General features: G+C 42.8%; 4 protein-coding genes across 4 annotated transcripts; 2 read left to right on the top strand and 2 right to left on the bottom strand.

Moving 5' to 3' along the window:
- Positions 1-2,792, bottom strand: BYT42DRAFT_601143 (uncharacterized protein). Its single transcript, XM_051571020.1, has 12 exons — positions 2,524-2,792; positions 2,394-2,468; positions 2,187-2,325; positions 1,934-2,121; positions 1,704-1,871; positions 1,449-1,630; positions 1,372-1,386; positions 1,254-1,308; positions 1,003-1,196; positions 715-950; positions 584-648; positions 1-518 (listed from the first exon to the last, which is right to left on the bottom strand). Exons 1-12 carry the CDS (start codon positions 2,780-2,782, stop codon positions 97-99), a joined length of 1,998 nt encoding a protein of 665 aa, XP_051428014.1. The 5' UTR covers positions 2,783-2,792; the 3' UTR covers positions 1-96.
- A 2,366-nt stretch (positions 2,793-5,158) lies between these two features.
- Positions 5,159-6,675, top strand: BYT42DRAFT_8257 (HotDog domain-containing protein). The gene is made up of 3 exons (XM_051572856.1): positions 5,159-5,379; positions 5,440-5,619; positions 5,697-6,675. Exons 1-3 carry the CDS (start codon positions 5,271-5,273, stop codon positions 6,626-6,628), a joined length of 1,221 nt encoding a protein of 406 aa, XP_051428015.1. The 5' UTR covers positions 5,159-5,270; the 3' UTR covers positions 6,629-6,675.
- A 46-nt stretch (positions 6,676-6,721) lies between these two features.
- Positions 6,722-7,890, bottom strand: BYT42DRAFT_487118 (4-dihydromethyltrisporate dehydrogenase; the record flags this gene model as incomplete). The annotated part of the gene is made up of 4 exons (XM_051563775.1): positions 6,722-7,116; positions 7,184-7,417; positions 7,485-7,595; positions 7,659-7,890. 4 exons carry the CDS (start codon positions 7,888-7,890, stop codon positions 6,722-6,724), a joined length of 972 nt encoding a protein of 323 aa, XP_051428016.1.
- Positions 7,891-8,959: 1,069 nt separating this feature from the next.
- BYT42DRAFT_551178 (ornithine carbamoyltransferase) lies at positions 8,960-10,674 on the top strand. The gene is made up of 5 exons (XM_051566224.1): positions 8,960-9,314; positions 9,409-9,542; positions 9,679-10,082; positions 10,213-10,366; positions 10,494-10,674. The coding sequence occupies exons 1-5, from the start codon at positions 9,083-9,085 to the stop codon at positions 10,593-10,595; spliced, it is 1,026 nt and encodes a 341-aa protein (XP_051428017.1). The 5' UTR covers positions 8,960-9,082; the 3' UTR covers positions 10,596-10,674.
- Positions 10,675-12,126: the final 1,452 nt, after the last annotated feature.

Genomic DNA, 12,126 nt, shown 5'->3' on the forward strand with positions numbered 1-12,126 from the left:
CTCGAGAACTTGTATCTGTGTTTGAATTTTATTTTTTTCCAATGTAAAATCGTCTGGTGATCGTCAAAAGAAAAGAGACGATAGATATAATACCGTTCAGAGAATGGCTGTTTCCAGAAGTTTGCTTTCGCGGAGTCTGTTAATGACTTGGGCAATTTGATATGCGGTTGGTCTTGTGTAATCGCCGTGAACATAAAAGGTTGAGGAAACGAATTCATCCATGGATGACAAGAGGTGATCGTTATTATCCTTGCTGTAAGCTTTATCCATGATATTTTCCACTTGGGTGACCATGTCGCGCACCTTTAACGGTTGGATCTTTTCTTGATGATACAACCATGCTAGGATATCCGCTATAAGTAGTACTTGGCCTTGCTCTGCAAGTTGTTCCAAATCTTGCAAACATAAATCATAGGCTTTCTCAAAGCCTATAATGTAGTTGTTTCTCACACGAATTCGTCGTGACAAGTAATCCGGAAGTTCAAGGCATCGATGGCTGACGGTTCCATAAGATGAGCCTATCGTTAAGTCTTGTCAGTAAATCAATCACGAATCATTGGGTGGAAAAATCAAGGATACAAACCTCCTTCCTCCGACAGATTGGAAGGATACTGTTGTGCTATCTGCTTGGCGAAATCTGTAATATCTCTATACAAATCGAGAAGTATTTCATGAGGAGCCAGCGTTACAACAGCTTACAGATTGATCAATTACCTGGGTTTATAGTTGTACATTTCAATGATGGTATCAGCGACATCGACGTAATCACCGCAACCGCCAATGACGAGGATACTGGAGACTCCTTTTTCTCTGAATAACGTCCGGATCTTGTAAATAAGTGGAGTAATAGGTTCTCGGTCTTTGGCCACGATCAACTGCATACGTCTGTCACGAATCAAGAAATTCGTGGCGCTAGTGTCCTCATCAAAAGCAAACGCAGTGACTTGCATCTAAAATGCTTCAATACCGACACTTTTCGGGAATGGGTTGCTCAGTCTTTACCTCCAACATCTCTTGAATACTTGCAGCCATCGACGTGCTGCCACTGGCATGCGTCGTACAGAATTTCTTGGTGCTGGCATTGAACGGTAAATTATTGATGTATGGGCTAATGTCGGTACCTTCTACACTTCGACCATCTTCTGTTCTGATTTTCACAAGGGTAGGATCGGCCACGACGTATTCACGACCATCACCTAGTTACACAAGTGATGAGCATATCAAAGCACCGGAACATGAAATAGAATCGTTACCAGGAATATGATCATAGATGCCTTGTTGTAAAGCTTGCAGTAGCGTCGATTTTCCCTAGGAAGTCGTCGTCAGACTTCTCGCCAATAGACCGGCTTCTTGGAGATCAATCAGACTTACATGGTAGCCACCTCCCTATTATCGAAAAGTATGATCAGTACGTGAAAGTGAGCTATAAATGCATCACTGGATCTTACGGCAATCATGGTAACACCGCGCTTAATGCCCATACCAACGATCGTCTTCCCTGAAGGGCAACTAAACGACACTTCCATGGATGTGGGTGCTTTGAATGGCACAGAATTGCTTGTCAAAGGAAGTTCGGAAACGCCGGAAACTCGAGGTAATACGGCACCGTTAGGAACGAAAGCTACCAGGTCTATTGCAAAAGACGGTTACTATAAAATCAAAAAATTTTGGGACGGATTGCCCGTCAGTTTATACTAGCATACCATGGTCCCATAATTGAGCCCTCAGCCATTGTTGATCTTCAATGCATTGGATAAATTCCTCGAGGTGTCGCTGATCAGTTCGCACTGAAGCTTGCAAAAACCGCTCTACTAATTGTGGTAGGTCTTTTAAAAGCATCTCAATGCACTTGTGCGCCATAATGGATCGGCCTGTTTAGAAAAACTGTCAGCGCAGACCAATCTATTGTTAAGATGTCAAACATAGCACTGACCTTGAGCGGGTAAGGGTACCCTTAAACGTACTTCTAAGGCTCCTTCATGTACCATCATCGAACTTCGCTCCAACACTTTTTGAGAGACACTGGATATCGAGAACCGGTCGGCCTTTGACAAATCCACTGACGTATCATTCATCTCGTGAATCAAGTGACGGATCAGATAATCGGCCAACGCGATTTTCCTTGGCATGTTCATCAGTATCCCATAAATGTCTATCAGTTCGTGTGACAAATAAAAAAAAGGTACCTCGTCTGGCTGGAATACCAATGTGGTTGCAGTTGTGCTACGGAAGCAGGTATACAGACACGGATAATACTTGGTGGCGCATGAGGATCGCTCTGAACGTGCGCAAATTTAAGCGAGTATAATGGAAACGAAAATACGTCTATGCGGGGCAAAATCTCTCTAAGTTGGTGAAACACCCGTCTTTTTTTCCACAATAACAGAGCTTACAGCGTGTCAAGCTTTTGTATGCTTGATATGGCTTCCAGTTCAAAGAAATAAGCAAGCGTCGCAGCATGTTATCATCTTCTTAAAGGCATGAGGCTTCCGGATTTTTTTTATTGACCCTGGAGTGGTTTACCTTGTAAGTTTACGGATTCCGGCTGCCGATCAGTGGTGGTCGACCACGATCGACGATTACCACCACCGTATTTCTGCTTATAGTAAGATCCGCCGCGTTTTTCACCGCCTTTCATTGTTGGCTGATAGAAACTACGATTTGACATGAAGGAGCGTTCGAGCAATGTTTGAACTCGGCAAGTGACAGATAGTGTCCCGGGAAAAGTGTGGATAAATATATGTATCTTACTGAGCTTGAAAAATTCTGGTACGTTTATCATATCACTTTGATGCCAGGCTTTATGCTTTACTTTGAATGCCCCATTTTTGGTCTTCTCGAAGTAGTGATACATAATGAATGAGAACATTTTACAGATTCCCCTTTGGCCAAATTGAGTTCTTTGGCATATGTAGCTTCTTTTTTATATATAGGACATGTTTTTTCTTCTGTATGCATATCAATTTTCATTAATGGTATGTAAGCCAAACCGTTGTCCATTCTGCCGTTCTACAGTACTATATTATAAATCTATTCTTCAGAAGCAACTAGATTTAAAAATTTTGTTTACGCCGCTTTCGGTTATCCTTTTGCGTCAGTGGCTACGATATATATTAGGGTAAAAATAAACTTTACCTTAAAACAATGAAAACCAAAAGAGAAAAAGGATAACCTCGAGCAGTTATAAACAGCGTTCTCTTGATGAGTATTCCGTTTTGTAATACGAATTAAGCCATTATCTTACCAGACCTACACAGCATTTTATGAGTTCAAATTTTTGGATATGAGCCAACTGTCATATTTATATTATGCCCGCGAACACTACGTCGTGTGTCTCCCGCATTGGAAGAAGCCTCCGCAGCACCTGCATCTAAAAATTTCTCCTATTCAGCATCACTGTCAAATTCGTAGTCGAGATTCTGTGTTACCGGTGTGCGGGGTGGTAATGATTTTTTTCAGCATATTGATTCATGGCTGAATTTTTTAAAATGGGTGCAATGTCATCCCGTCGAGCAAGAAGCTTGCACCAGCAAGAGCGATGCAGTTGCTGCTTGAGTGTCCCGGTTTTGTGTAGTTCGTCCTGTTCGATATAACGGACAATCGATATTCATACACAAAGACGATCCGTGAACTGAGCGTATTTCGGAGCTTGCTCCAACGGCTTTCCTCCTTGGTCGGATGACCGGACCGAAACAGTCCATGCACGTTTGTGAACTACGAAACTCGTTCGTCATTCCCACAACAGCGTGCTGACTATCCTGTTCGTGTGCCAGTGTTGCTTTTAAATTTTGCCCATCGGTTACCCGAGAAACGGCAACGTATAATTGACCATGAATAAACACTGGAACCGGGAGGTATAACCCAACTTTGCCCAAGGATTGGCCCTGTGATTTCGGCAGGCTCAACTGGAAGCAACGTAATGGGAAAACATAAACTTAACGCGTGCAATGTCAGAGGAGGTTTAAAGAAAAATATATACCTTCCATAGTTGAAGGCACTGGCGCAGGTGGAGCGACATCCTCAGCGTCGGCTGTCATGTTTCGAGGATTTAAGGGACAGAGCGTGTTGACACGTTTTGATGGTCTGTACCGCCACATTGGCAAAGTAGATCTATCCGACATTGGAAAATATCCAAGACAAATGTATACACTGCAGCGTAGTTTTTAGTAAGCTACTGCCAAGAGAATATGTAATATACCTTGTTGGGTGACTTGAATAAACTCAGCAGTTGTATTCGTGCGATTCAACGGACAACGTGAACTCGTCATTCTTTAGTGATCCGTACGTCCACATTGACAGCGTCTGGTAAGGTCTATCCGAATTCGAGAAATCTTCTAAAAGAATGCCTTTTTTGAAAAATTACTTCAAGAGAAAATGTGTATACATTGTGGAGAGAAATTAATAAACGGCTGCGCTTGTGCTTCTTGAACAAACGGCTGCACTTGGATTAACCGCTCAGTAATTGTATTTCTGGAGTTCAGCGGACACAGCGAGCTCGTAATTCTTCCATGATCCGTGCTTTCACAACGGCAAGGCATATTTAAGATTTTTTTTAGTTGTGACAGGATACAAAATCAAAACAATCTTTCTCTTTATATACTGTCGGACAGTGTGTGGGCAACGTCCCTTTTTGTGTAGATTGCTTTTATGAAACAGTATGTGGCAATGGCCCCAGAAAAGGCAATAAAAAAACCCACAACATTGCTATTTTTCGATTATGAAATCCCAAAGAGGCTCTTTTTGTTGTTGATATTTTTGCGAACATGGTTGTCCAAAACCATCGTGGAACAAGATGTGACGGGCTTTTGGGTCACTTTTTTAAAGATACGCTTTTCTGAAATGACAGGGCTTTGGTTCTTTTCATGCTCAGATTATCCGTAAGATACGCCGGGCAGCAAGCCCGTTGCACCATTGAACGTCGGCAGACCTCCTTTCTGTACGCTTGCAACCGAACATTTCGTTCTTCGGTCAAGTGCGCTGACAGACATGAACGTGCCCATCCCAAACCGTCGCCATGTAAGTCGTTTACGAGATTAGTGAAATGAATGTCATAACTGACTGCGATGTTCCATTAGCTGGCCAGTTTTATACAGTCCGACCTATGCGTTTTTGGGTCGACAGCATTCTAAAGCGGGAGAACCAGAAAAGTATCACAAAACCTCGCAAAGAGCGCCAGCTTATCGAAAAGACGGTAAGGCCTCTTTAACATCTCGGATTATGACACCATATGCATAATTAAAAAATCTTTCGATCTCCGTCAACGCTATCAGATGTCGGACAGTTATCTGAAGGAATATCTTCCTTTCAAAACATCGCCCGAACTACTTGACGAATATGTCTACGCAGACGGACGTATTCGCACAGGAAAACTTTTGGAAGGTAAATGCGTCGACAGGAAACATCCTTTGCGATATAAAAATTCTGACACATGCAGCACAGATTTGGATGCATTGGCTGGTGCAATCGCCTACAAGCATATCGATAACGGGGATCCCGATGCTCCAGCAGTCACTGTTGTGACAGCCAGTGTGGATCGATTGGATCTCTTCTTGCCAAAAGCCGTGGAAAATTACAAATTGAGCGGCATGGTAACCTATGCGGGTAACAGTTCGATGGAGAGTAAGTGGATTGCCCTTTTAATTTTATCTTAAAAAAATCGTGGGCCAAGCAGGATGGCTAAAAGCTATTTTTGCCAGTTTTCATCAAAGCGGAAACGGTTTCTGACGAGGAGACTGGAGATGCTGATACGGATTACATCTCGGCGACAACTGAGGATTTTGGTATGCTCGGCCCGAACACCGTGCTTGCCACTAGGTTCACTATGGTGGCCATCGATTCTCAGACGCAAAAGCCGGTTACTGTGAATCCGCTTAAACCCACTTCACCGACGGAAGAGCGATTGTTCGATATTGCGAAAGCCAATAAGAAGCGAAAGAAGCGTAATGCTGAATTGTCATTGACGAAACAGCCTCCGACGCCGGAGGAACGGCTGACGATTCACGACATTTTCTTGCAGTATTCGCAATACAGTGACGTGGGTGATGATTCCTTTGTCACTAGCACCTCGTCCGATGAAAAGCAACCTCTGCCTGATAATCTGATGTGGATGCGCGATACACGAATCGAAAGTAATTTCCTTATGCAACCGCAAGATCGCAACATTCACAACAACATTTTTGGTGGCTATCTCATGCGTCGTGCGTTTGAATTGGCCTTTTCCGATGCGAGCCTTTTCATGCGTTCTCGTTCACCTATTCTACTTGCTATGGATGAAGTGATATTCCGAAGACCGGTTCATGTGGGTTCACTTTTGAACTTGAAAGCTGGCATCGTCCACGCCGAGGGATATCCTCATCGATCCGTCCAAGTCCGCGTGGTCGCTGAAGTGGTCGATATCGAAAACGGTTCGCGAGAGACTACCAACATCTTTTATTTCACTTTAGCCAGCCCTGACGACAAGGCGAAATTGAAACGCATTTTGCCCAAGACGTATGCCGAGACAATGCTGTGGTTGGATGCCAAACGTCGTCGGTTCCAAGGTGTGAACGCTCGACAGTTGCTGTTGGATGAATTATCGCCGAAGCACTTATCTGACGATTGCGAAGGTTCGGATGATTTGAAAAACTGAATACAAAAAAAAAAAAAAAAATTACTGTATTTTTAAATTATTTAAAAGAAGAGATTTATTGCATCCTATCCATCATTGTCGTTTTTTTTTCTTTTAAGCAAACAATGGTAAGCCCAAGCCCATATCATCGGGATTATTGAAACGTAATCCACAGCTGAGCGAATCGATTTCTTTCTGATCTTCCTTGTCCAAAGACCAAGAGAATACATCGCGATTGGATTTCAAACGCTCTTCGTGCTCGCTCTTTGGGATAACAGCGATGCCTCTTTCAATAGCCCATCGCAGCAACACTTGACCGGTTGACACTTTGTACTTATCGGCAATCGCCTTGATTTTGTCGTGGCTAAGCAGAGGTTGTGTGGTCTTTCCCGCTTCAGACATACCACTATAGGAGCCTGGACCGAATGATGAATAAGCTGTCACTTGAATTCCCTGAGACTGTACCCATTCCACCAGACGCTTTTGGGGCAAATAAGGGTGAATTTCGACTGTCAAGGTCAAGTGAGTAAATTTTGGCCAGATTTAATGGCTTAAAATGCTGGAGATAATGCTTACCTTGCAATGTGGCGGGTTTGATTCGGCAATAACTTAACAAGTCCAAGACTGACTGAACGTTGAAATTGGAAATACCGATATTGCGCGCCAATCCATCATCCACCAGTTTCTCCATTTCGCGCCATGTTTCGTGCATAGGCGAACGCTCAAATTCGAGGCTGTCCTCGTTGTTAGGCTGATACCAGCTTGGTGGATATTTATCCTTTGGGTCAACGTATTTCAACGGCACAGGGACTAATGGATAATGCAAACGTGAGCGTGTTTGGTTGAATTAAAGGAGGAATCCCCAGTGAAGACTTACAGTGAACCAGGTACAAGTCAAAATACTCCAAGTTCCAATCTTTCAATTGCTTTTCGGCAGCAGAGCGTACATGGTCTTTCGAGTGGAAGGTATTCCATAACTTGGAAACCACTACATAAACAATTTAATTTCCAAGGCAACAATTTGACCATTACTTTGTATCGGTTGTCATACCAAACAATTCTTGACGCTTGACCAATCCATCCTGAATTGCTTTCTTCAAACCACGTCCCACTTCCGCTTCATTGCCGTAATCACAAGCGCCATCAAAAAGGCGATAACCAGCTTTGACGGCAGCGTAAATAGTGTTCTCCACATCATCTTTGCTCACTTTCCAGCAACCAAAGCCTACAAGAGGCATCTTGTCGCCGGTGCGGTTAAGTTGGACGTAGTCTTGGTTTGTCATATGAAAAGAGACTTTACTGAATAAAGGGATAAAAGGCACGTTACGATCAGAGCGCTATTATATACTCGAAATCCTTGACTGCCCTTTTGAGGAAATTTTATACGCAACAATGATGACAAGCTGAGACATTACATCTAACAAAACTTTACGTTGGAAGAAACATCGTATATTGAAGGATTGTATACCAATATTGCATCAAACTGTGAAACTGCCCAATGCTCAATGTTACCAGGAAAGCTGCATTTTTAACCATGTGCCATTGTGATACAGTAATTTCGATAGAAAGAGCAACCGGAGTTAACCCATTGTTCGGTATTTCGGGAGTTTGCCCGCCTCTTGAAAAATGACAGCATTGTTAAACCAGTAAGCTGTAACCGGGCCATTTCTTAACTGCATGAAAGAGTGGGGAAGATACTTTTATTGAACCCCTAATGTTGGCTGTACAATATCGATCGACCTGTGATAAACGAATGTGGATCATCTATTTATCTTTCTGCATTGTGTGACAGCCCGATTTATCTATCATTGGCAATTTTTTTATCTCGAAACTTCCATTGTTCTTAAAAGTTTAACGAGGACCCAGCGACTTGACAAAGCGTATGCAATGTTTTTAACATCCGAATGATAAATATGAATATAAAATCGAAAAAACATAAACAATACAAAAGTAGTCACTATGAAAAGCGTTTGTTCCAGAGAAAGAAATATCAGGAATTTTTAGTGAATTTTCTCGGAATCTCCAGACAGCAAGAAGGCGGGGTCTTCCGTCCCCGCACCCCCTGGTTCGTCCATCAGAAACTAGAATTTCAAAGCCCGCCTAGTCTAACAGACTTGGGGATTTGTGCCGATCGTCAACAGTGGGATGATCACGGGGGAGGCACTGTTAAATGTAAATAAAGTAGAAAAAAAAAACATGATCAGATTCTGCAGGAAGCGGTGGAAAAAAAAAAAGGTAGAAAAGGGTAGACAAAAAGGGAAATCTCGAAATACTTGTCTTGCACAAGTTGAAGGCGAGCTTGAAAATGTGACTCATTGTTTATCTGACTTGTGTTGCAATGACTCACTGGAAATTCGCGCTACGTTCACTAAAATTTCTGACATCCTATAAATTGATTTTGGAAGGATAATTTCACTGGTTTCACCCACTTGACCTCTCTTAATTGTTATTGTCTTCTTTATTCCTTTTCACACTATGACCGGCTATTCTACCAAGCAAGCTAAACCTCAGCATTTCATTACCACAGCTGACTTCACCGCCGATCAGCTTTTGGAATTCGTGAACCGCGCTATCCAGTTCAAAGTCGAATCCAAGTACAAGAAAGACCGCACAGAACGACCTATGACCGGCAAGTCCATGGCCGTATTATTCTCAAAACGTTCCACTCGTACTCGTGTTGCCACCGAAACCGCTGTAGCCTACTTGGGTATGCTCACTTTTTTCATTCCTATTCACCTCAAAAGACAGTACATCCCATCTCAATGCCAGTCACTCATCACTAAATTATAATATTTCTATAGGTGGCCATGCCATGTTCCTCGGTTCACAAGACATTCAGTTGGGTGTCAATGAATCTTTATTAGATACCTCGCGCGTTATTAGCTCCATGGTCGATGGTATCATGGCTCGCGTAGGCAAACATCAGGAAATTGAGGTGCGTATTCAGTGATGAGAAGAGAGAGAGAAAAAAATAAAAAGAGATCAAGCAGTTCAGAGATTTCGGCTGGGGGTTTGTGATCATCGGTGAAACCTGATGGACTAAATGAAATTTTTCGTTTTTCCATTTTTAGTTGCTCGCCCAAGAATCCACCGTGCCTGTCATTAATGCTTTATCTGACAAATATCATCCTACCCAAATTCTTGCCGATCTTATGACCATTCATGAATACATTCATCACCGTCAAAATGGTGTTTCCGACCAATACACAGCACACACGCAGCATCCTCGCGAAACTCTGAAGGGCTTGAAGGTCGCGTGGGTTGGTGACGCAAACAACATCTTACAGGAAATCTTGGTGGCTTTCCCTAAAGTGGGTATCAGCGTCGCCGCCGCTGCTCCTCCTGGTTATGTCTGCGATGACGATGTCGTTGCTATTGCCAAGGCTGATGCCGAAAAATCTGGCGCCACTGTCTCCTTTACCACCAAACCCGAAGAAGCCATCAAGGATGCCGATATCATTGTTACCGATACATGGTAAAGTATTAGGACCACCACTGCGGTGATTTTCTATTCTGGGAACTAGGAAGGGGAACACACACAGTGGCACAAGCAAAGAGTTGCGGCAGAATAGGAAATCTAACCAATATTTTTTTATTCTTTACAGGGTAAGCATGGGTCAAGAAGACGAAAAGGCAAAACGATTGCGCGAATTTGCTGGTTACCAAGTAACAATGGATCTTGCCAAGCGTGGTGGTGCCAAGCCTGATTGGGCTTTCATGCATTGCTTGCCTCGCAAGCCTGAAGAAGTTGATGACGAGGTAAATAGAGCAAAAAAAAAAAAAAAAAAGCGACGAAGGAGGGAAGAAAAATGCCTCAAGTCGTCATGTGTTTTGGAAAAGCATTGTACTAAAACTCTTCCCTTTTTTTTTTCTTTTTCAAAAAAAGGTCTTTTACTCTGACCGATCTCTGGTATTCCCTGAAGCGGAAAACCGAAAATGGACTATCCTTGCTGTTATCGACGCGTTAGTCGTTAAGGGCGGTATCTAGATGCAAATAGAAAACCAAATAACTTGTACTTTTTCCCCTTGTAATTTTTGAAAATAAAAAGAATGCCAAAGAACATCGCAGATAGTGAGCTCCATCAGTGCTAACCTGCAAAAGGGAAAGCAGCATGATTCATTAAAAGTCAGACTCGGCCGAATTCCCAACATTCAGCGCTCGCACCACACGTTTTTGCATAGACGAAAACGATGACTAGCGGTTTCCGTGGCATGAATTACCAGGTTGGGTTGGAGGAGTGGAGTTTGGTATGTTTTTAAACAGAAAAGGGACACTCCAAGTTTACCGAGCATGAATTCCTGGGGTACGCTCTAATGACATTTTACCTTTTTGCACAAAAGTGGTAGCATTGCCGAAACAAGTTGAGAGCAAATAAGGATTATGAGATCACCGTTATTTGCGCAGAAAAAAAATAAGGGCGCACGCGATAAAAAGGAACTTCCATGTTAAGGTAAAAGATATCGGGTACCTGATCGGAGTGAACGAGGAACGAGACACATGAAAATGGTAGGAGTCGATTGTGGGAACTCCATTTCCAGGCTTCTAAACGAAACCTTATCTTTAACTCACCACACTAACGGAGGCACATTATCAGGTCAAGTGGAATTTCTTGCCATCACCTATCCCTCGGCATCCCTGGATGGGAACGAAAAAATAGTACACTATAGTATTTGGACTAGTTTATGGCAAGATATTGATCGATAAGAAATGATAGAGGAACATCACTTATGCACTATGACCTCCTTGCAAACATTGACGCTGATTCTTTTGAAAGAGCTGCCATCTGCTGCTGGCCAGATTTCAATTCCCGCAATGACGTTCCTTCACTTGAGTTCCCGTTAATTTTAACTTACCAGAAATGTCTCCTTCCCGCTTTCAGGGCGACCACAAAAAAAACCCAGGTCACTCGTGTTTCTTGCTTCAAGTTTATTTGACAAGTACGACATGGTCTCGCACTGATGTGTCTGTAATATTAATCATGGAATCCACTCGAAAATATACTTTTTTTTCATCAACATTGTTTACTCAGGGCGGCATAAGAAAAATGTTAAAAGAGAGAAACGTATTATTTTATGCGCATTTTGATTATCCGCCAATTCAAATATACTTCTTGAAACCCATTTTCAGAGGAGACCCAGGATCGTGTTCTTCCTTTGGGGGGAAGATAGGGCCAACATTTAGCGGAGAAGCATTGATTTGATAAAGATAAAGCTAACAGCTAAAAGAAGTAAATGAACGATGACCCGGACAGAGCACCATTCTGTCCGGCACCATGAATTCCGGTAACCTAGGGAAAACCGGTAATCTGGATTTTAAAATATCAAATGGACCATTGGTCCCTTGGAACTCAGACCATGAATTCCCAGACGAAAAGCCAGGTGGTTTGTGGGGAAGGCACGTCCTGCAGTTCATCAAGGAGTCCTTGAATCATTGCCTGCCCTAGTTTGTCGGTGATGGTCACTTATATGGATCAAAAGTTACGTCAAATTACTGATAACGAGTTATCAGTGATGGATAT

The sequence above is a fragment of the Radiomyces spectabilis genome, assembly GCF_025331425.1.
Source record: "Radiomyces spectabilis strain NRRL 2753 chromosome Unknown BYT42scaffold_1, whole genome shotgun sequence".
Classification (NCBI taxonomy): Eukaryota; Fungi; Mucoromycota; class Mucoromycetes; order Mucorales; family Radiomycetaceae; genus Radiomyces; species Radiomyces spectabilis.

Coding starts and splice junctions, on each gene's coding strand:
- BYT42DRAFT_8257 (XM_051572856.1), top strand. CDS start 5,271: ATGTCGGACAGTTATCTGAAGGAATATCTTCCTTTCAAAACATCGCCC. Junction 5,380..5,439: donor CACAGGAAAACTTTTGGAAG/GTAAATGCGTCG, acceptor CATGCAGCACAG/ATTTGGATGCATTGGCTGGT. Junction 5,620..5,696: donor GGGTAACAGTTCGATGGAGA/GTAAGTGGATTG, acceptor TATTTTTGCCAG/TTTTCATCAAAGCGGAAACG.
- BYT42DRAFT_551178 (XM_051566224.1), top strand. CDS start 9,083: ATGACCGGCTATTCTACCAAGCAAGCTAAACCTCAGCATTTCATTACC. Junction 9,315..9,408: donor AACCGCTGTAGCCTACTTGG/GTATGCTCACTT, acceptor ATATTTCTATAG/GTGGCCATGCCATGTTCCTC. Junction 9,543..9,678: donor GCAAACATCAGGAAATTGAG/GTGCGTATTCAG, acceptor TTCCATTTTTAG/TTGCTCGCCCAAGAATCCAC.
- BYT42DRAFT_601143 (XM_051571020.1), bottom strand. CDS start 2,782: ATGATAAACGTACCAGAATTTTTCAAGCTCAGTAAGATACATATATTT. Junction 1,631..1,703: donor GGCTCAATTATGGGACCATG/GTATGCTAGTAT, acceptor CTTTTGCAATAG/ACCTGGTAGCTTTCGTTCCT. Junction 951..1,002: donor GTATTCAAGAGATGTTGGAG/GTAAAGACTGAG, acceptor GAAGCATTTTAG/ATGCAAGTCACTGCGTTTGC.